This window comes from Galleria mellonella, unplaced genomic scaffold (genome assembly GCF_026898425.1).
Source record: "Galleria mellonella isolate WM207_F2 unplaced genomic scaffold, CSIRO_AGI_GalMel_v1 utg1812, whole genome shotgun sequence".
Taxonomy (NCBI): domain Eukaryota; kingdom Metazoa; phylum Arthropoda; class Insecta; order Lepidoptera; family Pyralidae; genus Galleria; species Galleria mellonella.
In genome coordinates, this window is record NW_026442022.1 from 231,316 (window position 1) to 258,599 (window position 27,284).

A 27,284-nucleotide genomic window follows, 5' to 3' on the forward strand; every position below is an offset into this window, starting at 1 on the left:
ATCATGGTTAATTTTTGTGATGAATTCATCATGATCGCAGGCGGGGAACAGTGTTTGGGATGAAGAAGAACATGGGTGACTTTTTATTCCGGTCTCGCGAATGAAGTTGTCAATGTAGCTAGTATAGGTAATGGGGGAATGGGACGGTTAATAATGGGTTCTAATAGCCCCATTGCTAGCAATACACCCTATCAGGTCGATTTTCACGTAGTTCCCCTTAGAAATCATCGTGGTTAATTCTTGTTAAACTCTTCACGATGGGTCACATGACCTGCTTTCATCGTCAGCTATCATTTCTCACTAATGAACACTAGTCGCCAGTGGCCTATTATGCGCCGGGATCACGCGTCCTATTATAATTTACATTGCATTAATTAAAAGGACAGCAGGATTTCTATTTAACCTTATATATTCAGTGAGACCAGGGTCAGTATACGAGTATATATGTACTTATAATATTTTTAAATAAAGATAAAGAAGTCTTGTCTAAATAAAGTTAATTATAAATATTTTTTGTTTGATAGCATTTTTTTATGAATATCCCGCCCAGTTCAGAATGCAGTTTCACTTGAGCAGAACGGACAAGGAACTCGGCTGTTGATGTTGTTAATTTTTTTATTTATAGCAACACCAACATCATATTGCATTATAAAATGTATAACTATATGTTATAAGTTAATTATATTATTAAATAGAAGTCATATATAATGAGTAATAAGCTACCACTAACAAATACGTTGCATCACCAGAGGGAGACTTTGTACAAAAGTCGATTGCTTGGATACCTCTGTCCCATTCGTGTTTCAACCGCGAAGCAGTTGTGTTTGCATGGCTGTGTTTCGGTTTGAAGGGTGGGATATGGCGTGAATTTACTGGGTACAGAGGAATAACACCTGACTCCTCAGGAATGACAACTCATGGGGGTATCATGGGCGAAACAGTATACTCTGTTATGTCCATGGTACTGCTCATGTCTATAGGCGACGGTTACTACTTTCCATCAGGTGGGCCGTCAGCTTGTTTGCCATTCTAAGTTGTATAAAAAAAAAATTTGAATAGGATATATCTACTGGAATCGAAGCAATAAATACACACAGTTATTTACAAATTTTTTAATTTATACAAAATGTTTTTAAGTACTTACATACTAATTTTTGTACAATTCATTATTAAAATTAAATAAATTTAATACTTTCGTTCATTCGCTTACCACAGTGGTAAGCTTGCGACAGATCGATAATGAGTGATACTGATAGCGCGCGATAAATAAATAGAGAGTCGACACTAGCGCCCGCTGGCCTGAACATCCGTACTCGAACAGCGCCCGTACAATATTCATTGTTTGTTTATACAGCGTAATCAATTGAGAATATTGAATTGAGCTAAATGTTACATTTACTTGTAGCAAACTATTGTCGGAAGTTACAATGTTGACTGGCAGATATGGTACTGAGTTAGTACCCAGTACAATATCTGGATAGACCCAGTGGTCTACATCCAAATTAAACGGTAACCTTATCACAATTGACACTATCAATTTCATTCCTGAACACTGGGCTTATGTAATATGTGACAGAAGACTCCATCACGCCAATACAAAGCCTATCCAAGTAGCTTACCAAATTGACTAACGTATGCATCCGATAACGTGATACTAAGGGTCTTACTGTCTCTAGTATACATACCCTCCATTTGAATCGTATCCTTGGCTGATAGTGGCCGGGACGCCGCTGGAGCCGTGACCACCAGACGAGAATCCGCCGGAGGAGCCGCCTGAGAATCCCCCGGATCCACCGGAAGAGTATCCACCTGAACTGCTCGAGGAGTAGCCACCTGAACCGCCGGATGAGAAGCCACTGGACGAGAATCCGCTAGAGAAGCTACCTGCGCTCGGCGCACCGTAGCTGCTAGATGGCGCTGCTGCCGGTGCCCCATAAGAGCTAGAAGGAGCAGGTGCACCATAACTGCTAGAAGGAGCCGAAGGAGCGCCATAACTGCTAGATGGAGCCGAAGGAGCGCCGTAGCTTGAAGACGGAGCACTGCCGCCGAAACCGCTTGATCCAAAACCGCTTCCACTGAATGCGCTGCTACTGAACCCACTGCTGCCGTGACTAGACCCAGATGATGGCGCGCCGTAAGACGAAGATGGTGCTGGGGCGCCATATGACGATGATGGAGCAGGAGCGCCGTATGAGCTAGATGGAGCAGGGGCGCCGTAAGAGCTGGAAGGTGCGCGGGCGGGGGCACCGTAAGAGCTGGAAGGTGCGGGAGCGGGAGCACCGTACGAGCTGGATGGCGCAGGTGCACCGTAGGAGCTAGACGGAGCTGGAGCGCCATAGGAGCTCGAAGGTTTTGGAGCACCGTAGCTGCTAGATGGCCTTGGAGCATTGTAAGAGGTAGAGGGTCCAGTTGGGACTCCATAGCTCGTCGCTGGCGGTCTAGCAGGAGCTCCATAAGAGCTGGATGGTTTCGGAGCTCCGTAGCTTGAGGATGGACGTGAGGGTGGTGCACCGTAACTGGATGATGGGGCCGGGGCACCATAGCTGGACGATGGGGCTGGGGCACCGTAGGAGCTTGAGGGGGCGGGTGCTCCGTAGCTAGATGAGGGAGCTGGTGCGCCATAACTGTTAGAGGGCGCCGGGGCTCCATAGCTGCTGGAAGGTTTCGGAGGTCCGTAGCTAGACGAGGGCCGGCTGGGGGCGCCATAGCTGCTCGATGGTCTAGGTGCACCGTACGATGATGACGGCCTGCCACCGCCGAAGCTGCCGCTCGAGGGCGGTAGGTAGGATGAACTCAGCGGAGCTGGAATAAAAGCAGTGTTGTTTTACTGTTGCGTCATCAAGAAATATACTGTGTAAGAAATTGGAATGTGTGGTAAATTTCACACTTTAAGAATCTGGGCTAAGTAATGTCAATATTGTGAGAGCACATCGAAGACAAACAAACAGAAGCCGTTGGGTATCGGCTCGCCGGCGTGCTAATGGCGGCGCGAGCTCTGACGTAAGAGGACGAAGAGAATATGTGTACATAAGATGCAATATTTACCATCGCGCTTGTAATGTCTCCGCGGCGGTGATGCTTCGATGCACGACAGCAGCAGCAGAGCTGGCACCAGCTGTAAACAAATTTTATTTTAGTGGACAGCTACATAGAAAATGGTAGTGAAGATCTATGATTTAACTAGGTATATAATTATATATCTTATTACAAAATTATGAAACAATTAAAAATGTATTCCATATAAAAAAAACCATTTCAAATTTGATAAAACTAATATGATACCAATATGAACATAAGTACCATAGTTTACTCTTAAAATATAAAAGTCACATTCAGATCAGAATTGACGACGCTATCGTTTAAATTAATACATATTTAAATTGTTAAATGATTGATGTATGTTATAAGTCAAGTCTAAATGCCAGAGACTGTTGCTAGTAACAAGTGCATCTTAATTATAGCAAGAAATTAATAATAAATTATTTTTTTGTAAAACACAATCATAAATAATCATTCTGAAATCCTAATAAAATCATTAAATTTTAATTTAAAAAATATAGTTATTTTGATTTAAAAACTGGACTGATTTTGATAAAATTTCTATGAGACCAAGACCTGTAAGCATATCCTTTCAGATAAAAACAAATTTTATAATTTCCTTCTTTTTGAAGTCGTTTGAAAAAAAAGAATACACGAACGAAAGGATTCCGACTCCTAAAATATATTATGTGAGGCAGAAATCACAATAATCAAATTGTTTGTGTGGCGTGTTTTAACATAATTTACGTATTACAAGGTTGACGGGCTGCATTTTTACGGGATATCAACGTGCTGTTACTTAGCATGAGATCAAATAAAGATCTCAATTTGAGAGCTTTATTTGTGAGTTTAATAACTAGTTATTAAATACTAGCTTTTGTTTGCGACATCGTCCACGTAATTAAGATTTTTTTATACTATTTAGAATAGCAAACAAGCTGACGGCCCACCTGATGGAAAGTGGTAACCGTCGCCTATAGACATGAGCAGTACCATGGACATAACAGTACACACACATACTGTTTCGCCCATGATACCCCCATGCGTTGCCATTCCTGAGGACTCAGATGTTATTCCTCTGTACCCTGTAAATTCACGCCATATCCCAACCTTCAAACCGAAACACAACCATGCAAACATAACTGCTTCACGGTAGAAACACGAATGGGACAGAGGTACCCAAGCATTCGACTTTTGTACAAAGTCTCCCTCTGGTAAGAAAAGTAGCCTATATTTTTATTCATCCTATAAAGTATATGTATAAACATAGTAATTGGTTAAACCGTTAGGGAGTTATAAGTTATTAAACAAAACACACTTTCACATTTATAATATCAGTAAAGATTGCTAGACACTCAATGTTAAACAATCGGGTAATAATAAAGTTCAGAAACGAAATAAATATGTGAGTTGAAACACCATGATTTTGTCATGTAGAAACAAAACATGATTTCTCTTTTACGTTTGTTCATTTAACCACACTATCTCATACAAATAGTGGCATTCGTTGTTCATTGAATAGCAATTTACGTGAAGCAACTCAAGTTATCGTATCTCTTCCCCTGACATTGATTCTGTCACCCAAATCCGAATTTATTTGCCAATGGCGCGTGTCTCATTTGCTGCTGAGCTTATTATCAGATTATTGTAGTTCGTACACGTATTGTAGATACATTGTACGTAATCGATATACGCTGTTAAATCTATCCCAACAAGAGCTAGATTGCTGTACGCGCTAGGTAGTGTCCTAAGGCTAGATGTTAACGACCAATTTACGCAACTGTTGACGAAACTATGATTTTTCTCGCGAGTCAAGGCAAGGCTGCGGCGGTGATCATCATTTCCCTTTTGTGTTGCAATACAACGCCAGCTGAATATGTACTTGTATTAGACATTGAACTTGAAATTGTTTTAGGGATACAACATTTAAAAATCTCAATTCAACAATTTAACACGACGTCTTTGATAAGAATCATTCACCGTTATGTGCTTTTTCTTATTGCTGTAATTTTTCTTATAATAATTTTATAATAGTTATAATAATAGTTCTTATACTTAATAGTTTCTTGTCTGGTACTTAGTGCGCGAGAATTTCAGTGGTAGGGAAAACTAATAAATTTGACAACTACTGGATTGCGTATCAAGATGAAACATACATCAGATTTTAGGTTAGAGTTTTAGGAATATAAAGATGATAACCGAATCCGATTTGATGTAGTTTTTTCGTGATGTTGGACCAAATATACAGGCAGGTTCTAAAAATTATTGTTATGGTATCTATTGTTCTTATTGAAAATATGTACAGACATCGTCTGGTTAGAATTTTATTGTATTAATAAGATATTATTTCAAAAGTATTTATAGGAACAAGTGGAACTGGCCCTAATTATGATATAATTTAATTTAATTTAATTAAGTATTTTAAATTTTCTTTCTCTTATAATAGGACTGAAAGGCAAGGGGCTTTTCAATTAAGATCTCCTAAGACCGCAACACTATGTGGAGTAATACTAAATATACTTAGTGATTAGATTCTGAAAATCACTTTTGTAAAATTATAACCTGGCCAGTATTATTAATTAACATATAGCAATTTATTGCGAAACGCAACGAGAGCCTTATAAAATATATGCATTAAAGCTATTACAAGTTCTGAGTTTAAAAGAGATTAGTAAAGATAAAGTCAAATATAAATATTCGAAGCGGCGTTCAAACTCATCTAATTTGCTTACAGCATAAATAGCCAGTTAACATCCATGACGCGTGCAAACAAAGATCAGCCGCCGCGCGGTGAAAATCTTTCTTTGCTCTACTCCGTCGGCACTTGTTCCGAAATCCGTTCACGTCACTCGTAAACATGCTAACTCCACTTTCGCGAATCTCTAAACTAGATCGTTATCTATGATAAAAACGTTTGTTGTCTATTTTCAAAGAAGTATTATTGTTATATTGCAATATGGACATTACATGGTCCTTAAGTATAACTTTGCCTTCCTTTGTGTGTTTCATAGCTTGTAGACCTTAAATGGTCGTGTACAGTGCGGTTTCAGTGGAATTTCTCTAAAGTGAGGTCTCTGTCGAGGTTGTCTCCGAAACTATAGTTTGGGGTTCTTTAAAAAGGGCAGTTAAGACATCTTCATGGCATAAAAAACATGTAGATTTTGTATTTTCTATTTAAATCGTTTTGCACTTTTGAAGCCACTTCTGAAAGAAGGAGGTTATTATATCTCATAATATTTGATAGGGTTTACTCGCTTATTAATTGACATAAATATAAATTCTCTTGAACGATTGAAACTGTTGCTTTTGTTTGTGGAGCAAGCAACTGGTTGTTATAAAGTAACGTCTAATTGGAATAATTTAGTCTTGAAAGTCAAGATATAAAGTTTATACTTGCAAATAATTCAGATCTAATATGTCTACCAAATATCTCCTTGTTCGTCCGTGTATACGTATACTGCTTTTTTTCGCGGTGAAAAATGTTGGAAAATCTAAAAAAAATAGATTCGATTTCGTAGTGAGAGCATACAAGAAATGCGAAAAGAATTTTCCCAGAGACATAAAAAAGGGCTCTTCAGATGTGTTTTATTGTGGCAGTCCTTCGGAACTGTCCCGGTTGAAGGCATGGGTTGAAGCAGTCTTCAAAAGTTTTTTAATTTCAATATTATTTATGGGTACTAAACAAAATACAAACAAGCGGTTTCTCATGGTTTCGTTATTGTTTATAGGGTTCTTAGTTTCTCCTCCTTCCTTATTTATTTCATAGAAAATTCATAATTTTAAACCAAAATTTCAAACTAAGTTTGTGCCCATAATTTTCACCAAAGTCTGTGGAAGCATTTTGGCATATTTCAGCAACATTGTTAAAACTTTCGCATTAAGGGTAAATAACTTTGTACAGGTAGGAGAAATCTTATATATTTATAAATTTTTCCTTATGATTAGCCCTAATTTTTAACGATGGCAGAGACTTTTTATCGCTTGTTAGGGAAAACCTTTTCAATTACTTGTTGAGTAATATCAATCAATTGTAAAGATTATCCTTTAGTTAATTAAATAAAAGTTTAATATGACAAGGTACAATAGTGATTAATACTCATGACTAAATACAATTTAATAATGTGGTGTAACGGTCTGACGGTCTAATACGAAATGTAATTCCGAAATTTCAGATCCAAATTTCTAATGTATGATTAAATCCGTTTACATTAAATACGTTTACAGCAAAATTGGACTCGTTGATCAAGTGTGATTTTAATCCATCATAAATAATGTCTCGATAACATATTTTTGATAATTTTAACATTACATTTAAATTTCGGACAGATTTTCATTGTATGTTCATTATGAATCTTGAAGGGAAGAAGAAATCCCATTTTGTTTCTATGCGGCTTTATGATGATTTAAGTGTGCTTGATCTGTCCGGAACCTGAAGGCCTTAAATCATTGGCTTAAATAATTGCATAAACAGCCATTGTGGTCTATTTATTCCCAAGGGTGTACATTATGATGTGGCAACAACGAGGTGAGGTGAAAAACAAAAAGCGCGGATCCGAGTAATTGCAACATTATCGGACGCGAGTGTGCCAACAGGCGGCCAGAACAATAGCGGCACATGCAAATTTATTCTAATTAGGTGGTTCGTGGCATTTCTTTCAGCTGTGAAGTGATTAGCTTGTTGTATGCGGTCGTGGCGCTGTAATGGCGGCGACGAGAATGCGCCGCGACAATGGTAGGCTGCTAGGCCCAGCTGGACGGCGAGTTGCCACAACTTACAATTAACTCATTCATCACTGGAAAGAATGTTCATTGTTTTTTTTTTATCTATAGATTTTGCCACGTTCAGTTAAGTTAGTAAAATTCTTTAAAATTAAATCTAGAATTATACAAATAAAGTCGATTGCTTGAGTATCTCTGTCCCATTCGTGTTTCAACCGTGAAGCAGTTGTGTTTGCATGGCTGTGTTTCGGTTTGAAGGGTGGGATATGGCGTGAATTTACTGGGTACAGAGGAATAACATCTGAGTCCTCAGGAATGGCAACGCATGGGGGGTATCATGGGCGAAACAGTATACTCTGTTATGTCCATGGTACTGCTCATGTCCATAGGCGACGGTTACCACTTTCCATTAGGTGGGCCGTCAGCTCGTATACTATTCTGAGTTGTATAAAAAAAATTAATGGTGCAGAGTCATAATTAGAACAATTAATTAAAAAAATAAGTCGATTTTTTAATACTGATATGAGAATGGCCGTGGAAGAATGTGAAGACGAGAAATTTCAAAGTAGGCTAGTAGATTTGAATTTCAATACTTCTATTACAATTTATGTAACAATTAATACATTCTTAAGAATTGTTTTTTTTTATAGAAATATATATTTTACAGAATTATATAGTAATGAAGTTTTTTTTTTTCGATTTAAATAAATAGATCATATAATTTTTAAAGTATAAATACACATCCACAATGACACAGCGTGTTCAATGGGTTCGCATTGTGGGACAATTAAATGGCAATCTTAATCCACCAGTAATTAAATAATGTACCACTTTCACTGGCGCGCCCCCGTTTGTCTCCGATGCAGGTACACGGTTACGTGAAGTATGAGATTGTCATATACGATAGTATGTAAATTGTCTATTAAGATCCATTTCTGCATTAAAAACTGAACAAAATTCCACTATATTGGATGCTAGTTCTTTTTGTTCCCAAGCAATGATTTTAAATTAGATTCTGTACCTAGAGGAAATCGTAAGGTATATAAGGTAATATAACGTTAGTTTGATGGCAAGCAGTAAGCGACATTGCCGACTTTGATAATAGTTTTAATAGCCTTTTTGAAAAATCATATGACGTGACTCTATGGAAAATTGAAAGAATGAGCAATTTATAAATATAAATGTTTAAAAAGCTACATATGTATTATGTAGCTTTTTATTGGTATATATTATTATAAAGCGTATGAAGAAAACTTTAAAGATGAAAAGCTTCGTAAGTAGGGTAGATCAATTACTTTACAAGTGCTTCTTATTAATTATATGATTTCAAAGTTAGTCCACCAAACTATAAACATTTAGGAGACTAAAACTGCGTGGAATACTCCGACCAGACTTACTTTAGAAAATTTTCTATGCTTAATTGGCCTAGTCGCGAAAAAGTGCAAGATCTTGTATACTAATAGTAACAAATAATTATCAATTAATTTACTTAAATAATAATTGAATTAAATAGTCAAATTCTAAACAAAATTAGGTAAGAGTATATAAAGATCATATTTTTTTTATACCACGAAGGTGAGAAACAAGCATACAGCCCGTCTGATGGTAAAAGGACACTGTAGCCTATGGACGCTTGCAACACTAGGTGTGTCACGTGCGCGTTGTCTGCTCTGAAGAAAACTTAATTCACCCTTTTTTTGAAAACCCCATACTGTAGCCTTTTGGGAAAACGTCGGCAGGGAGCTCGTTCCATTGAGCGTTTGCGAGAGAACACCCTTCTGAAACTGCACTGTACGTGATTTTTGTTTTTTTTTATTTGTTTGTTATTTTTTAAGAAACTGAAGTAGAGATGAATAATAGATAGGAATTATTCTTGGCTTGTAATTATGATAATGGTAATTAAACTTTAATCTGATTCATCATCACCATCATATCAGCCTTTAACTGTTCACTGCTGGACATAAATTTACTGGGTACAGAGGAATAATACCTGAGTCCTCAGGAATGGCAACGCATGGGGGGTATCACGGACGAAACAATATACTCTGTTATGTCCACGGTACTGCTCATGTCTATAGGCGACGGTTATCACTTTCCATCAGGTGGACCGTCAGCTTGTTTGCCATTCTAAGTTGTTATATAACAAAAAAACATAATCCTCCACCTTGGGGGGTTTTGCCAGTAGTTGCCACGCTTGGCAGGCGGATTGGCAACCGCAGTCAGGATTTAGAGATGTTTCAAGAGGGACGCTGCTGTCCATCCTTCGCCCTCCCTTAGTTGGCTATTACAACACCAACGGGAAAGATAGGGGTGGACTATTCTATGCCGGGACCACACGGCAATCTATCTTAATCTAATCTGATTATCAAGATTTAAACAATGTCGCACGGTTGCTATACAAAACTATGTTTTCACTATTAAACCCGAACTATAGATAATAAAAAATGTTAATTAATAGCAAACAAGACAATAAAAAATGCGCGAACCGTGAACACTCATTAAGTGATTTCACGACGTGTAAACACGTGCGCGCGCGCACCCGTCCCGCTATTATGCAATTGTTTTACAAATTCATCTAGAGATCTGTAGTGTAACGGATGTCTTAGGTCGCTGACTCCGTCGTGTGTGGTGAAACAGTTTTTTTAATGTTCATACAGGACAATTTATCGTCAATGGACGAATAAATCACAGATTTCTTTAGGTACGAACAAAGGATTATTTCCTAATTGATTTAACTAATCTATCATTAAAATCACAAAATAAATATTATAAAAAATTTCAATCATTCGAATACTATAGGTGAAATGACAAATGAAATACTGATTTCAGTATGAACGTGAGTCATCATGGAACGAAATTTTGGCGCAAAATTTCAAAATTATGTTACATGGTAAACTGCCAGTACCATCGTATTCTTGAATCGGGAATATATTTAAATAATTGGGTATGCTAGTAAAAATATTTTAAATAAGTATAATATAAAAAGTCCCATCAAGACAAGGTCAAATACTTTAGTATTTAGGAATGGCAACACATGAGGTAGTACCATGCTTTCATTATGTATTCTGCTGTCCATGGTGTTGTTTGGTTGGTTATTACTTTATAATAGGTGGGTTGTAACCTTTTTTTCTGTAATATAGTTAATTCTTCATAAAAAAGTACCAATAAAAATACCAATTTATCTTTATTAATATTACAAATGTTAAAGTGAGTTTGTTTGTTAACTTAAAGCGCTTTAACGGCTTAACCAATTGCTATGAAATTTGGTATAAATGTACAATAGGTAATGGAAAAGTATATAGGTTATTTTTAATACCAGTCATTAAATATATCCCGCTCACGCAGACGAAGTCGTGGATAAAAGCTAGTATTAAAGTAAAGTAAACATTTTTTGAATAACTTCCTGTTTATAGCTTATGCCTAGCTCATTCTAAGAGGGGGAAAGGGATTGTTAGTAATGGAGACTGAGAATTCCATTGCTAGTAATATACCCAACCAGGTCGACCTCCTCGCGGTTCCCCCTGGAAACTATCATGGTTAAATCTTTGTGAATTCGTCATGATGAGCTAACTGGCCTGTTTTCATTCTCATCTATCACCCTTTACTGGTGCTTCGTCAGCGTATCCCGTTAGCGCAGGCGGGGTTACCATACCATTTTCACCTATCAAAAAAAAGCTCATTCTAAGACGTGAAACGAAATGAAAAAAATTTTCGCTCACTCTATGCGCCATTAGCAAAAACGATTTGAGACAAACCGCAAGATGGCTGCACATCACCGGAGTTCCTGCTTGCAATATAATGCGCGGAAATTGGATCAAGTGAGAATCGACCATAAACCAAAATAAACTGCATAACATTGGGTATAGTAATTTTGCACTTTTTATAGAGGTACCACAATGGGTATACTCAGGTCACACTTGGTATTGAGTAGGTACTTATGTTAAACTATAATATAATAAATAACATCATTAATTGTTTTTTTAATGGGTGATAATGAAATGGTAACACCCCATGCACTAACGGTATACGCTGACGGCGCACGAGTGAGAGATAGTTATCGAAATAATGGTCCTGACATAGAATGCATTATTATATAATTATTATTATATCATTCGTTCAGAAATTAGCAAAAAAGGTTCCTTCAAATTTCACAGGTTCGTTCACAGATCAATATAATTCTTTTTGAAATTAAATAAATTTATACGAAAAATTTACAAAATAATTGTTAAAATTAATTTGGGATTGACATGTTAAAAAACAAAAATCCCAAATAAAACGTAGATTAAAAAAAAATTAATTTACCAACTCACTTTTTTTATGAATGGAGAATTAAGCATCATTGTTGTTTATTAGGTATTTAAATTATATATAATAACTTTGAAGAGAAATAACCAACGTAAAAAAACGACATGTGAAAAAAAAAATATAAAAATAAGTTTAGAAATTTGCAAGATAAAATAGCTGAATTGAAGTAGAACATGACAGTAGTAAATTATGCGGACTACAGTAATTCAAAGGCTATTCGTGAGGCCGTCGGGCGTCGGCTCGTCTCAGGACTCCCACGGGTGCGCGTGCGACCCATGGCGATCCACCGTGTAGTCGCTACAATTGTCTGCGCAATATCGTATACGCTGTATTGTTCAAAAATTGTGCAAACACAACATTATTCTTCCCATTACATTTCATTATTTTCCCGCGCTATCATTCAAAGATCCTCTAATGAGATCGGAAACGATTGCACGTGCAATTATTCATATTATTCATAATCAAACGCGAATTAAAACAAATTGTTCTTGAAACGAAGTGTTTTTCGTAACTGTGTGAATTTACGAGCGTCATTGTTAGGCGAAAGGTGAAAAGCAATAGAGGTTTTGCTTCACTAGGAGATTGAGCGAGGAAGTGCATTTTAGATCACGCGGAACCCGGTAGCTGAGATTGTCCGCCATGACACTTTCCATTACAAAATGGCGTTGGTATTTTCCCGCCCATTTTCTTAGTGCGAACGACCGGAATATCGGAGTGTTTGTAAATGACATAACCGTGACCCAATGTTTGTAAATGTAAACAAATTTCACGTCTGATCTAATGACATCAATATTTTCCTAATTACAACGTTACTTACGGGCATGAGTATATAATTTTTGAGATGAGTATTTGATAATTCATTATTTTCTTGTATAACCGTATTAACATGCAGATATCGTCTTAATTATGTGTATCATGTCGCTCAGAGATGTGAACCACGTCTATAAATAGTATCAAGTTGTGGCACATAATGTTATTTTAAATAACATCATATGATATAACTCGCGCCACGTGCTATTCGGCCGATTGCGTTTCCCAAGCGAAAGTAGAAGTGTTCCTCTTACCCAGACTTAAATCCAACGGTTGAGAGCGATGCCATCATATCCATTGAATGTCATTTACTGATATTATCAAAAGAATTGTATTAGAAGCAGAGATGTATGCGTGCAAGTGTCGCAGTCGCGTATTATGTAAAACTACAAATGAGGTGTGTGAACTGTGACCCAGAGGTTTTGTGTCGTGGCCTACAATGGCTTATGTTAAGTACAACGCGATTTTACTTGGATGAATTGTAGTATTAGATGATAAAATATGTGTTTATTACTATTATACGTCCACCTACAACATGTCTTACAGTAAAAACAAATTAGAAAGGCATGTAAGAGCCTACGACAAAGTAATATGATTATAACAAAGAAAAGTTTATTTTGGTTTCAACAATTTCCTTGTCATTATTAATTGTTTTAAGTTATGAATAAGTTTTTCAAGCCAGGCTTTTGTTGTTGTTTGTATGGCGTATTCATCGTTACGTGCGTGGCAATACAGTTGCTACGATACGAGGTCTTGTTGATTATTAATACACGACCGATAAATTCGCACTGTTTGTAAAGATTTATTCTATTCTGAATTCGAACCTGTTCTCTGTAAATATTCTGTAAATACTTGATAAATATATACATATACTTATCAAGACCCAAATATCCTTCCGTTTCTCAATTCCCTCCTTCTAAGAAGACAGGTATGTATTAAAACTTGATCAAGTCAATCGGAGTTTACCAGAGGGAGACTCTGTACAAAAGTCGATTGCTTGGGTACCTCTGTCCCATTCGTGTTTCAACCGTGAAGCAGTTGTGTTTGCACGGCTGTGTTTCGGTTTGAAGGGTGGGATATGGCGTGAATTTACAGGGTACAGAGGAATAACACCTGAGTCCTCAGGAATAGCAACGCATGGGGGGTATCATGGGCGAAACAGTATACTCTGTTATGTCCATGGTACTGCTCATGTCTATAGGCGACGGTTACCACTTTCCATCAGGTGGGCCGTCAGCTTGTTTGCCATTCTAAGTTGTATAAAAAAAGAAGTTTGTTGGATCATCTACGCCACAAAATATTCTTGATGAATATTGTTTTCTTCTACTATAAAGAAGTTCCACCATCACAATTACACCTCCACTACATGTAACTACATGTACATTTTCAATGTGGGTCGATAAATTGTGGTTAGAATGATAGAGTATAAATATAGTGGTATTACTACACTATATTTAAATTAATGTTAATTAGTATTGATTATATTTAATTACCGGACAAAGTACGAATGAAATTATGAACTTTAATAAAATGACATACATAGAAAATCTTCTATCTACTATTGATAATTATTTCTTGTTCAATTTGGGAACTGTTTACTTGTGAAATAAAGATGATAATTAAGGGTTTTATGTTTTAGTTTAAGTCTAAGAACAAGGAATTACATAGCAGGAGTGATAAAATTGTCAATTCATAGCAGGCCAGTGTATAGAAAATATTATACGGCCGTATAACCTTACTAAATTCAAATACAACCTGCTTGCATACTTTCTACATAAACTGTGTCGAATATATAATCTAGTAATGTAATATTTGTCATTGACAAATAGATGACATATCAAACTTTTTCTATACATTAGCCAGGCTGTGAATTGAGAAAAATAGCAACTGATGGTGTATCTTTCGTCCTCTTTTTACTAATTATATTTGCATAAGAAGGAAGGAGGTAACTATATGATTTACAGTTTTTATTTTATCATTCCCTCCTATGTAATTCCTTGTTCTCAGATGACAATGCAAAAAGGAATCCATTACAAAATGGCGGCTACTCGACCAAAAACCAAGACAATTAATAAATTGACAACCAAAGCAACAAACGCGCGGAGGCTCGTAAACTGTCATGTGTCACAGATTGGAAGCGTAGATTTTGTTTGTAAACAACTCAATTTAAAAAAATATCTATCTCTAGTTTGTCTATTAAATATGAGTAAGACAAGTATAAAAAGATTGACTATTCGAACACATGTATGAGTAGTATTAAAATTGTTGTTTTTTTTTAATGTTACAGTCCCGTGTTGTTGATATGTCGAATGCGCCGTGATAATGTTGAATGCAAAATTTGGAAAGCTCATTCCCGTATAATGTTGACAGATAAAATTGTTAACGTGTTATATTTCATTACGATTTTCGATTACAGCCGAGAGCAGAACGTGTAATAAATTTGATATTACATTTATACAGAAAAATAATTATTTGTATTGTTGTGCAGATGGTTTATTGGTTATGATGCCGTATCTATATTTCTAATATTTGCAATGTATCTATACAATAGTCACTTGTACATTTTTTCAAATATTACGTCGATCCTAAAAATAAATATACTTATTTTATACTAGTCCAATACTCGTAAAAACGTAGGTATCGTTCAAATATCGTTGGAGTTGAGAAGTTATTCAATTAATTTCTTATCGAAGTTTAAGATGGCTTACGTTTTCATCTAATATAGCCAATTGATTTTTCTATAGAGAACAAAAAAATATTTTTAATTATATTTCTTTGTATATTACAAAAACATTTAAAATTATATTTAATACAGATATGTATAAATGTATTAAATATTGATAAACAAACAAAATATTAATATTCAACAGGATTCAACGACATTTTAAATAAACGAGTTCAACGTTCAAGGATGGGGGAAATACAAAGTGTTTTAAAGATAGGATCCACGATACCTACTGCCGTGAAGTTTGTTATTAAACAATTGTTATTGAAGCAATAAACTGAGCTGTGACCATTTTGTGTTACTATGGCACACGCATGAAGGAATGTTAACAAAGGAGATTGTTAGATTATGTATTTTGTTTTTGTATTTTTGTTTTTTTATTTGTGCTTTTTTTATTTTTATTCTTTTGTCTCTTTTACTGTGTATTACGTGTATGTTTTTTTTATTTTTTTTATTGTAATTTGTGTGCTGTAAGTAATGCAAATAAATTGTCTATCTATCTATCTATCTATCTATCTATTCTAATCAGGGTACAGGTCGGCATTGGTTTTTAAAATATATAATGATATGGGAAAACTTTCCCACGTCTCGTAAGTTCAATGGCCAAACGATTGCCGGTGATATAATCCATCGGATATCTCCGAACAATGAGCCACATCGCAGCATTGTCATATCATACCATTGTTGCAAAGAAAGGCGGGTGAAAACGGTCTGCTAATTGTACTACTAGAATAGCTTCGGCTCAGGTTTTGTGACTCGTATGCCATATTATGCCGCGAAAGAAATCTGCAAAGATTAATGGCCTAAGATCATTACTTTTTTTATTATTATTTAAATTTACCTAATAGAGTAAAATCTAAATTAACTTAGGCACCTTTATATTAGTACTGCGTGATAATTTTGAAACTCAATATTGTGTCAATTGAGATGCCCCTTTTAGAAGTCGATTGAAATTTTTAATTTAACCAATCGTTATGAAATTATCATTATGCAGCTCGAGATAAAAACTTACTCCCTTTTTCATGAAAACTTCAAACCAAACCTGTTTTAGTTATTCAATGGTTTTGTCTCTTTCTTTTACATTAAATTCCCCATTTGAAAAAAAGTAACAAAACAGTGAAATAGTTGAAATAGGTTTGTAGAAGATTTCAGTTTTAAGGGGTTTAATATATAATATTAATTCTTTATTTGGAACAAAAACATTGGTTACAATATTATTTAAAAAAAACGACGATATCCGCAGAAGTATAAAACTGTGTCGCGAATATCAACGCCCTCCTCCTCATTGCAGGATTCCAATAACACATATATAAAGGTGTTGTACCTAACTGATACTATTGGGGGGAAAGGGATTGTTAGTAATGGAGACTAAGAATCCCATTGCTAGCAATATACCCAATCAGGTCGACCTCTTCGCGGATTCCCCTGGAAACTATCATGATTAATTCCTGATAAATTCATCATGATGGGCCAACTGGCCTGTTTTCATTTTTGTCGATCGCCCTTCACTGGTGCCCCGCCAGCGTATCCCGTTAGCGCAGGCGGGGTTACCATACCATTTTCACCCTTTAAAAAAAAACTAATACTATTATATATATACTTATGTTGTGAAATTCCTTTTGTAGGTTGCAAATAGGTATTTAGTGTACTACAAGATACGCATTTAGAAAACAATATAAACATAATGACTCTTGATATTTAAATTCAAACTTTAATAAAATAAAACATAAACAACCGTAGACATATGATATGGCTTGCTATCGTAACATAAGGTAACTCGAGGGCCGGGCGAGCCCGCGAGATGCGCATGCGCGTGACGTAACGCACCTGCGCTGCGCGCGCGCTGCGGAAACTGACATTGACCTTCTTAGCTTTCGCCGCCGTCCGTAGCCGTTATGTCATCGCCTTCTAGCTCACTGTGACTTACTGTTCATTAACGGTATTAATCTATACAAGACTATTGATGTACTAATTAACTCAAGATACACAATCGGAAATTGGGAAACTTGAAGAGTTTACATACTTGTAAATTGTAAATTATGTATTCACTTTTAAGCGTTTTTTTTATACAACTTAGAATGGCAAACAAGCTGACGGCCCACCTGATGGAAAGTGGTAACCGTCGCCTATAGACATGAACAGTACCATGGACATAACAGAGTATACTGTTTCGCCCATGATACCCCCCATGCGTTGCCATTCCTGAGGACTCAGGTATTATTCTTCTGTACCCAGTAAATTCACGCCATATACCACCCTTCAAACCGAAACACAGCCATGTAAACACAGTTGCTTCACAGTTGAAACACGAATAGGACAGAGGTACCCAAGCAATCGACTTTTGTACAACTAGATTTATGCTCGCTATTTCGTAAACGTGGATTTTAGAAGTAGGAAAACCAATGAAAAAGATTACTTCTGATTGGTGTATCGAGATAAAAAATATACACCAGATTTTAAGAAGCGTTTAGAAACACTACTGTGAAAACCGTATTTAATTTGGTGCAGTAGTTTTTACGCAATGCCTGAACAAACAGACAGACAGACAAATTTTCTAAATTTTATTGTTTTGGCAATTATTGATCTCATGAAGACTCCTCATATCAAATTTTACTTGAGTATTTCCCATGTTAGTAAGACGAGATAAGCAATAGACTTCATTTATGTTCACTACAACACAATCTGTACACTTGGGTGCATGTTTTAAATGTAAATGTGCATCTAGAGTTAGTTTACATCAATGTACATAGAAACGTTTAGTGAGAAGTCGATAATCACCCAAGAAATAAATTGCATGCGTAGAGCAATTTGAGTAACGCTTTTCGTAAGTAGACCGAATAAGTTGGTAAATATAACACATGCTAATTTTTATTATTTGTGTTATAAATCATTTTTTTATGCAACATGAAACAGCCAACTAATTGACGACCTACTTGATATTCAAATTACAGGTAATGGATTTTAAAGTTATAATCGATCGATAGGTTTTGAAGAGACTCGTAGTAAATTAACATATACTTATATCAACTGGATACTGTTTCGGTTTGAAGGGTGGGATATGGCGTGAATTTACTGGAGGAATAACACCTGAGTCCTCAGGAATGGCAACGCATTGGGGGTATCATGGGCGAAACATTATACTCTGTTATGTCCGTGGTACTGCTCATGTCTATAGGCGACGGTTACCACTTTCTATAATACTAATACTATAGGTACAATTTTGTACTTACATTCTGTGTCTTTGACCAGAAGGAGATTTGATTGATATGGGTATCTCTGTCCACCTATTTTACTAAATAAACGATCACCTAATCATTTTATGGGTCTATAAAGAATTACACCATGTTTGCCTATCATGACGTATTGCGTAAGACCACGTCCGCGTTCCCGGAACTTCGACTTCTTGCCGGAACAATGAGTTCTGTCTCCGCGTCGCAGTCATTGAAAAGCCGCGAATGAATTCCTGTCGAAAACGTTATATTTTCGCGAAGATTTATGAGTTCACATCGAGACGGTTCGTCGCTGGGGTGTGACGCAACCGCGCGACTCTGCGGTCGCTTCAAATTGCCTCGTGACGCAATCGCGCCGCTGCGCTGGGCCGCAAGACGAATGCGTGCGGCGTGCAGCGTGCGGCGTGTGGTCACGGCGAGCGATGGGGCTGCGGTGCGCTGCATAAGCACCCTTAAGCCGACACTGCACTATCGTCCAAGAGTTCTACCGTCCGACGTGACTCCAGTTTATTCCAACTAATTGAGACTCTACTTTTTTTTTACAACACAGGGGGCGAACGAGCATGCGGCTCACCTGATGGTAAGTGACTACCGCCGCCCACGATCACACACAACACCAACGGCATTGCAGGTGTGCTGCCGGTCTTTTAAAAAGAAATATGCTCTTTTCGTGAAGGTTATGATGTCGTATCGGTTCGGAAATACTGCTGCTGGAAGTTGATTCCAAAGAGTGGTTGTGCGTGAAAGAAAGTGCCTTGAAAAACGCACGATGGAAGACCGCCACTCGTCCAGATGGTTGGGATGAAACTTTAGTTTATGGCGGGTTGTACGGTGGTGAAAGTCAGCAGCAAGTATCAATCCGAACAATTCCTCCGAGCACTCCCCATGATAAATTCGATAGAAGATGCACAGAGATGCAACATCTCTACGCAGTTTCAGCGGGTCAAGTTGGACAGTAAGGCGCTGATCATCAATGATTTGAATGAATACGTATTAAGAAGCCACGATCCAACATTATCGACCATTTACAAACTAGCTATATGTGGAAGGTTGAAGAATAGTTGGATAGATTCATGTCATAATGTGACAGGTAAGCCACCCTCGTTGCGAGAATCCGTTTGTAAACTCTAGTAGAGACAATTTTTAAGCTATATACACAGATATAGATTCAAATAGATATCGCAGACTGTATTTAGTTTGTATGTAAACTGTTGACCCTAACATACGCTCAAAAGAGGCTATTTGACTTCGGCTAAGTATAAATTCGGAGTTTTTACATGTTTGTTCGTTTGAGTAAGATTTATTAGGCCAGTTTCAGTTGTCTATACTGACGTGTCCTCTCTGGGGGTGCATCATATCCAAAACAAGAAAAGTAGGTTATGCTAAACATGTACTTATGTTGAAAAAACTTTAAGGATAAAGGTCTGTTACGGATTTACCGCGGTTGCCACTGCTGGACACGGGTATTTTCCCACGAGAGAGTTATATATGCTATTATTACTATATTAGTCAGGCTGTTTGATGTAAAATTTAATTACTAGTTTAATTTTTTTTAAAGTAAACTAGTATAGTATTATCTGTGACACCGTGTTCTCACTCTGTTAGTCGAGAGAGAGATTTTTTATCAATAAGTAGTTCATTGAAATATCGTTTTATTAAATAGTTGCGTCGTCTATATCTATCCATGTCTGTGGCCGTATGTAGACATCGTGTTTTTAGATGCTCTGCGAGTAGCCGCGGCGGGAGAACCGCCCGTGTATCTATACCCTTACGGTGGGCCGTGTGAATGGAAACACATTAGAGACCGCTTACGGATGTAACTAACTAATAGGGAAGTTTAAGTATTATGAAATGACTTTTAATAAAAGCTTTCCTTTAACTTGTTACTTAATTTTTTTTATCTGTTTTTATATAACGATACTAGAGAACTTTTCCTCCGGACTTATTATTGGTTATTCGGGCTAGGTACACCATCCATTGCTACTATAGCCCTCAAAGTTTTCGGATTATGTTATTATTATGATTTCGGAAACTGGGTTGACGTGTGGTCCCGACGTAGAACGGACCACCCCTTCTTTACCTGCAGATATTGTAAGAGGCGACTGAGGGAATTTAAAGGTCGAAGGATGGGCAGTAGTGTTCTACTAAAATTATCTTAAAAAACTGTGCGCCAATCCCACCAAGCATGGCAACTAAAACAAAACCCCCTTTATGGAGTTGGTTAGCATGTTCAGTATTGGACAGTTAATGGTTGATGAGAATGAATGAATGAATGAATGAAATTCGGATATAGTTCGTCTAAACATCACTGAACGACTCAGAGCAACCTTGTATGGTTAATAGAATAACACTATGTATTGGTATTAAAAATAATTCTTTTAAATATACTCCTTTTCAATCCTAGGAAATCGTGAAAGATCTTTCAGGAATAATTATACAATGTCATAACAACGAAGAAAAAGTTAAATCCTTTATGACTACTGTATGGCTAGCGTGGTAATTGGAGGCTATATTTTTCTTCTGTGGGATTTCAACAGTGGGATTATCATCATCGCCATCATCATTTCAACCATGATCCGTCCACTGCTGGACATAAGTCTCCCCCATAGATTTGCTATAGAGAATGGTCCTGAGCCACCTGTATCTGCGATGTATTTCAGGTCGTCACTCTATCTAGTGGGGTGTCGTCCTACACTGAGTTTACCCGTACGCGGTCGCCGCTCAAGAACCTTTCTTCCCTATCGGTTGTCGATTCTTCAAGCCATGTGATTAGCTCATTGCCACAGTGAGATGTTATGGCTTAATTTCTCGGACGGACGTTTCTCAGAGGAATAAAATTCGAGTGAATATGAGAAAACATTACCATCAGCAATTTGTATTTATTTAATAGAATTCTAAAGTTTATTCATGTATGTACGAAGCGATAAATCACTCGTATCACGTCATACATAGTAAATAAAGTGTTGGATTCCCCATTTCAGTAATTCCCTTGAATATTCACATTTTTCACGGTTCAATTTGGATTGGCTACATTTTATGTGGAAGTTTAAGAAAGTCGCAAAATGTTTACCGGTTAGGGCTGTCAGAATATATAATTGGAAAACCACAATACAACTCATTAAAAACAAGAGCAGCACGACAATCGGAATGTATTTTAACTTTGGTAAAATTCCTCTGAATAAAATATGAACGAAAACAAAAAGTTACGGATTTGTTATAGCTCATTGTATCCTGGAAGTTTGTTTTGTATAATTTCATAAATTCGAGTGTTTATATAAATAAATCGAATGCATACAAATTAAAACAATTTATAAAAAGATATTTTTAATAAATGGTAAGCAGTGTACTTTTATCATTTTAATGTACATGAACCCTCATGTACATTAAAATGATAAAAGTATCTGCTTTCAACCCTGTGTACGGTGTTAATATGTAACGTAACGTAAACTTCATTTATAACATTATATTGTTGAATTACTAACATTTTCCGAGGTCTTCCCAAGAGACTACAGCATGGGGTTCTTCAAAAGGGGGGTAAAGAGGTTTCTTCAGGGTCGGCAACGCGCGCGTAATACCTCTGGTATTGCAGGCGTTCATAGGCTACGGTAACCGCTTAGCATCAGGTGGGCCGTATGCTTGTTTGCCACCTCAGTGGTATAAAAAAAATTAAGATTTAATAATTTATTTAAATATATGGGGCTTTAGAGGTCCTTTTTGACTGGTTACATTTATCAAAAAGGGTCAATTAAAATCTTAAATAAAAATGCTTTTAAATATGTCCACGATTTTAAACCGTAATCACAGACATATATGTGCTACTGTTATTTCGGTGATTGGAACACTAAGTATTCTTTTCCTAAATGTTACTTTTCCTTTCCATCCAAAGGTTGCCTAGAAGAGATCGCTTTTAGCAATAAGATCGCCTATTGTTTTCTCAATGTGATCATTTCTTGTAATTGTTTGTATTAATAATAAGCTTACTACTGTAATCTTTTGGAGAAAACAATAATGTGTATCTATCTACATATCTACCAGAGGGAGACTTTGTAAAAAAGTCGATTGCTTGGGTACCTCTGTTCCATTCGTGTTTCTACCGTGAAGCAGTTGCGTTTGCATGGCTGTGTTTCGGTTTGAAGGGTGGGATATGGCGTGAATTTACAGGGTACAGAGGAATAACACCTGAGTCCTCAGGAATGGCATCGCATGGGGGGTATCATGGGCGAAACAGTATACTCTGTTATGTCCAGGGTACTGCTCGTGTCTATAGGTGACGGTTACCACTTTCCATCAGGTGGCCCGTCAGCTTGTTTGCCATTCTAAGTTGTATATAAAAAAAAATATTTCTAGTTGTAAAACTAAAGGTCAAAATCTTGGGTAATGTGGATAAAAAAATTAACCGTCCACCTCAAAATTTATATAACTGGTATAAGAATAGAGAAACGATGATTATTTCTAGTCTATTCTATCATTGTAGTACTGAATACTAGCAGCCCTGTTGGTTGTTATTGCAGTTAGGACAAAATTTTAATTTGAGCTTTTAAATTCCGCTCGGACAGCGAGCACGCGTGCGATGAATTCACTTAACTAAATCAAGTAAAGGATTGCTCGTTGCTCACGAACTGTGTTGCAGGTTATTTTATCATATAAATACTTTAAATACTATATTTTATACAAAAGATACGATGTTACTTGCGGCTGCCATTATGTGAATCTGTTATTATCTATTCCTGTGATGACAATATTATATTTCATTATAGTTTCATTAGTGAAATATATTTTAGAATTGCATTTTGTGGAGATTATTTCTATATTTTAGAATACAATAAAAGTTGCTGTTCTCTCTAATAGAAAGTAGTCATGAACTGAGTAAATTCTGATGCCCACTGTATGTCATATGCATTGTCATTCCCGAGGAGTTAGTAATAATAATAACCCTTCAAACCGCAAGTTTCGTAATAGGATATATTGTAGAGATAACCTTAGGGGTTTCACAGATTAACAGTCGCCGTGAATATTAAATACCTTCGACTTTGTTGGGCTGCCAATGGTAATATTTAGGCAAAGGCCAAATTACAATTTCAGAGGAAGATTGTCAGATATCTCTATCTGCGATTTCTATACCATAATGTTTGTAATTATTAGCAGCACAAATGTGAAATAAAATGTGAATAACACCAATTACACGGTTCTTAAAACTTGATTATATAGGAAACCAGACCGTGAACAGTTGTTGGGGACAATTCTGTATGCGTAGATTATAGACAATTTTAAAATTTCTTAACTCAGAATGGCACTGTTTTCTTATGGCTTTTTTTATACAACTTAGAATGGCAAACAAGCTGACGGCCCACCTTATGGAAAGTGGTAACCGTCGCCTAGAGACATGAGCAGTACCATGGACATAACAGAGTATACTGTTTCGCCCATAATACCCCCCATGCGTTGCCATTCCTGAGGACTCAGGTGTTATTCCTCTGTACCCTGTAAATTCACGCCATATCCCACCTTTCAAACCGAAACACAGTAATAAAATCGCCGTTTTGGGGAAAAATACTGTTTCTACAGCGAAGCAGCATCAGCATGTGCTTATTCTATGATCGGTTTACTAAGATGCAGGTACATATATGGCAGGTAAATTACAAGTTATGGAGAAATAATATTTCACTTATCAGGAATGATAATGGAAGTCTTATCCGTGGACATAAATGCATACATTGATGCTCATGAGACCCGTTCACGTCTATAGACGATATTATTTCTTTCCATCAGATAGCCCGTAAGTTCATTTGTTAATCCAAGTTACATAAAAAAAAAAATAACAGAGTTTAAATGTCTGATCGTAAATATTGTTAAGAAAGCGTCCGGATTAAACATCCGGCCACGTACCATTTGCAACACCATGAAGTTGTCTGTAGTACGACTTGGATTTTGTAATATCTATTTAATATTTCGTTGTTATTGCGCAAAATACAACTTTTAGCTTAACACATGGTGAATCTTTGAAGGTTAATTTTATGTAATCATTAGAATCGAACTAGCGTCGTACTGTTGACCTCTCATAAGCGATTACAAGAGGTTTGTAAACTAGTAAGTTTTAACTTCAGCTTCTTAAACGCTTCAGCACAGTTATTATGGTTTGTACGAGAAGAATTCATCCTACGTCATAAATGTGGTAGCGAAAAGTATTTATAGATAATCTCGTTTACCACAATGATCGTTCACCATCAGACGGGCTGTATGTATGTAGATTGCTATCTTTATGGTATAAAACAAAACTACTTGTCTAGATTTTTTTTTAAACAACTTAGAATGGCAAACGCGCTGACGGTCCACCTGATGGAAAGTGGTAACCGTCGGCTATAGACATGAGCAGTACCATGTACATAACAGAGTATACTGTTTCGCCCATGCGTAGCCATTCCTGAGGATTCAGGTGATACTCCTCTGTACTCTGTACCTCTGATGGGTCGATTTGTTATTATAGAAGATGGTACGTTTGTAGCTATGTTTTCGGAGTTGTCGTCCTGTTAGCAGCTGGTAGCTAAGTCATAATATTGACAGTGGTGTCGGCTTTCGCCTTGCACTCAGTATACAAAGAATTTTTTACTCAATTGTAAAAAAAATATAAATGATAGATAGATTTAATTTATTACCTATAGATTTATTAATCCGGAAATATAAAAAAATAGCTAACTATAGTAATCTAGTCGGATGACATAGCTCGTAATTTATTAGATTTATTTCATTAACAAAGATAAATCTAGTCTAGTATTTGCATGAACATTTTAATTTAAAACAGCTGTTTAATTTATAGTCTTCTAGTTAGGTAATAAATGAATATATATATATGATATTTACATATTATTTAGATGGAAATAAATAAGAAATAAATTTATCTGTAATAATTAAACATTGAGAGAGATATGAGCTAGTGGTGATCCCGATTTGCATTGCATAGATCGTGAGATCGAATTTAATCGACACTAAAAACTATCGTGTGTTTCAATTTCTGATTAACTTGGCGGCGATGGGTAACACCAATAACATCAATTTTCACCATCTATGACATTGGAGTTTTGCGTTCACTATAACTCAACTATTATCGGAAAAAATACCACTGACTACCCCATTAGTGATTATAGTCGTGAACATATTTATTTTTTGTATTAATTAAATGTAATTAGTACATACCATTGCTTTCATTTGGATCATCTTGTTATTCGGCAGTTGGTTTCTGAAAATAAAAGTAAAAGGTGCTTAAAATTTAAAATATCAAGGAATGATCTAGGAAGACATGATACATTGTATTCTAATTGACATACGATTTATTATTTCACCAGTGCTCAATTTGCATGATAATATCAAGTGAAAATTACATGGGTTTCTCTGCCAATAATTATATATGAAACACCATTGTAATGACGGGTTATTGGACACGTATGAATTGGATTTCCTCGTTCATAAAGCTACAATGTAATTTATGTATTTTTAAATGCAAAATTATAAGGATTTTGAGTTCACGTTGTATTATATTGTTTCCATGTAATTAATTGAGAATCATGATTGCTTAACTATTGAAATAGCGTATATATTTTAATTAACTTCACGCTAGACGTTTCAAGGGGTACGTAGAGAGAGTGACAAAGCTTTTATAATTAATGCCTTAGACAACAACTGCGTATATGTCGTTAAATATTTTACAGGCATTTGATTATTATTTTTGTAGACACTTTAGATTAAAATTTAGAGATTTTGATGAAGTATATTATAAATAGATTATTAATTTAATAGTTTTTTTTTTTAACAACATTCAGTATATTAACACGTTGACAGGCAAATTTATCGAATAAACACAAATAATATGTTACGTTAATAAAGAAAATTAAAATTTGATTCCAGAAAGAATTAAACCGCTAAAGGAATAAAAGATTCATCAAAATCAACTCTGAAACGGCGAATGTATCGTCTAATACAACTAAATACATTTTACTACATTACTCAAACATATGTAAGTTTTAATAGCAAATATATACTGATTATTTATGTAGAATATTAAAACAAACTCTGCTTTCACCAAAAGGGTGTGGCGTGATTATATGCAGTCCACGAGCAATTAATCCAATTCTGATTACATACAATATCATAATATAATTAAATATATATATATATATATATATATATATATATATATATATATATATATATATATATATATATATATATTTGATTCCACTATATGTATTCACTATCTATACCAATTCCAATCAATTTCTTTCTCCATCTGTTTTTACCACGTGACTACTAAATACTTTTCACACGACTGGAACATTTGGGTAACACTTCACACGCACTCACTCGCGTACTCACCAGGTCACGGGGCGCACTAAGTGTGGGTAGTGTGGGTTAGTGGCGGCACTGGGATGCGACCAATGTGTCAAGTGTGATGCGCGCACTGC

The 27,284-nt window shown here is 36.1% G+C and overlaps 1 protein-coding gene across 1 annotated transcript; it reads right to left on the reverse strand.

The window, feature by feature from the left end:
* Window positions 1–1,097: 1,097 nt before the first annotated feature.
* On the reverse strand, window positions 1,098–27,284 carry LOC113519081 (pro-resilin). Its single transcript, XM_031911515.2, has 4 exons — window positions 27,196–27,284; window positions 26,020–26,062; window positions 3,046–3,115; window positions 1,098–2,802 (listed from the first exon to the last, which is right to left on the reverse strand). Exons 2-4 carry the CDS (start codon window positions 26,038–26,040, stop codon window positions 1,673–1,675), a joined length of 1,221 nt encoding a protein of 406 aa, XP_031767375.2. The 5' UTR covers window positions 26,041–26,062; window positions 27,196–27,284; the 3' UTR covers window positions 1,098–1,672.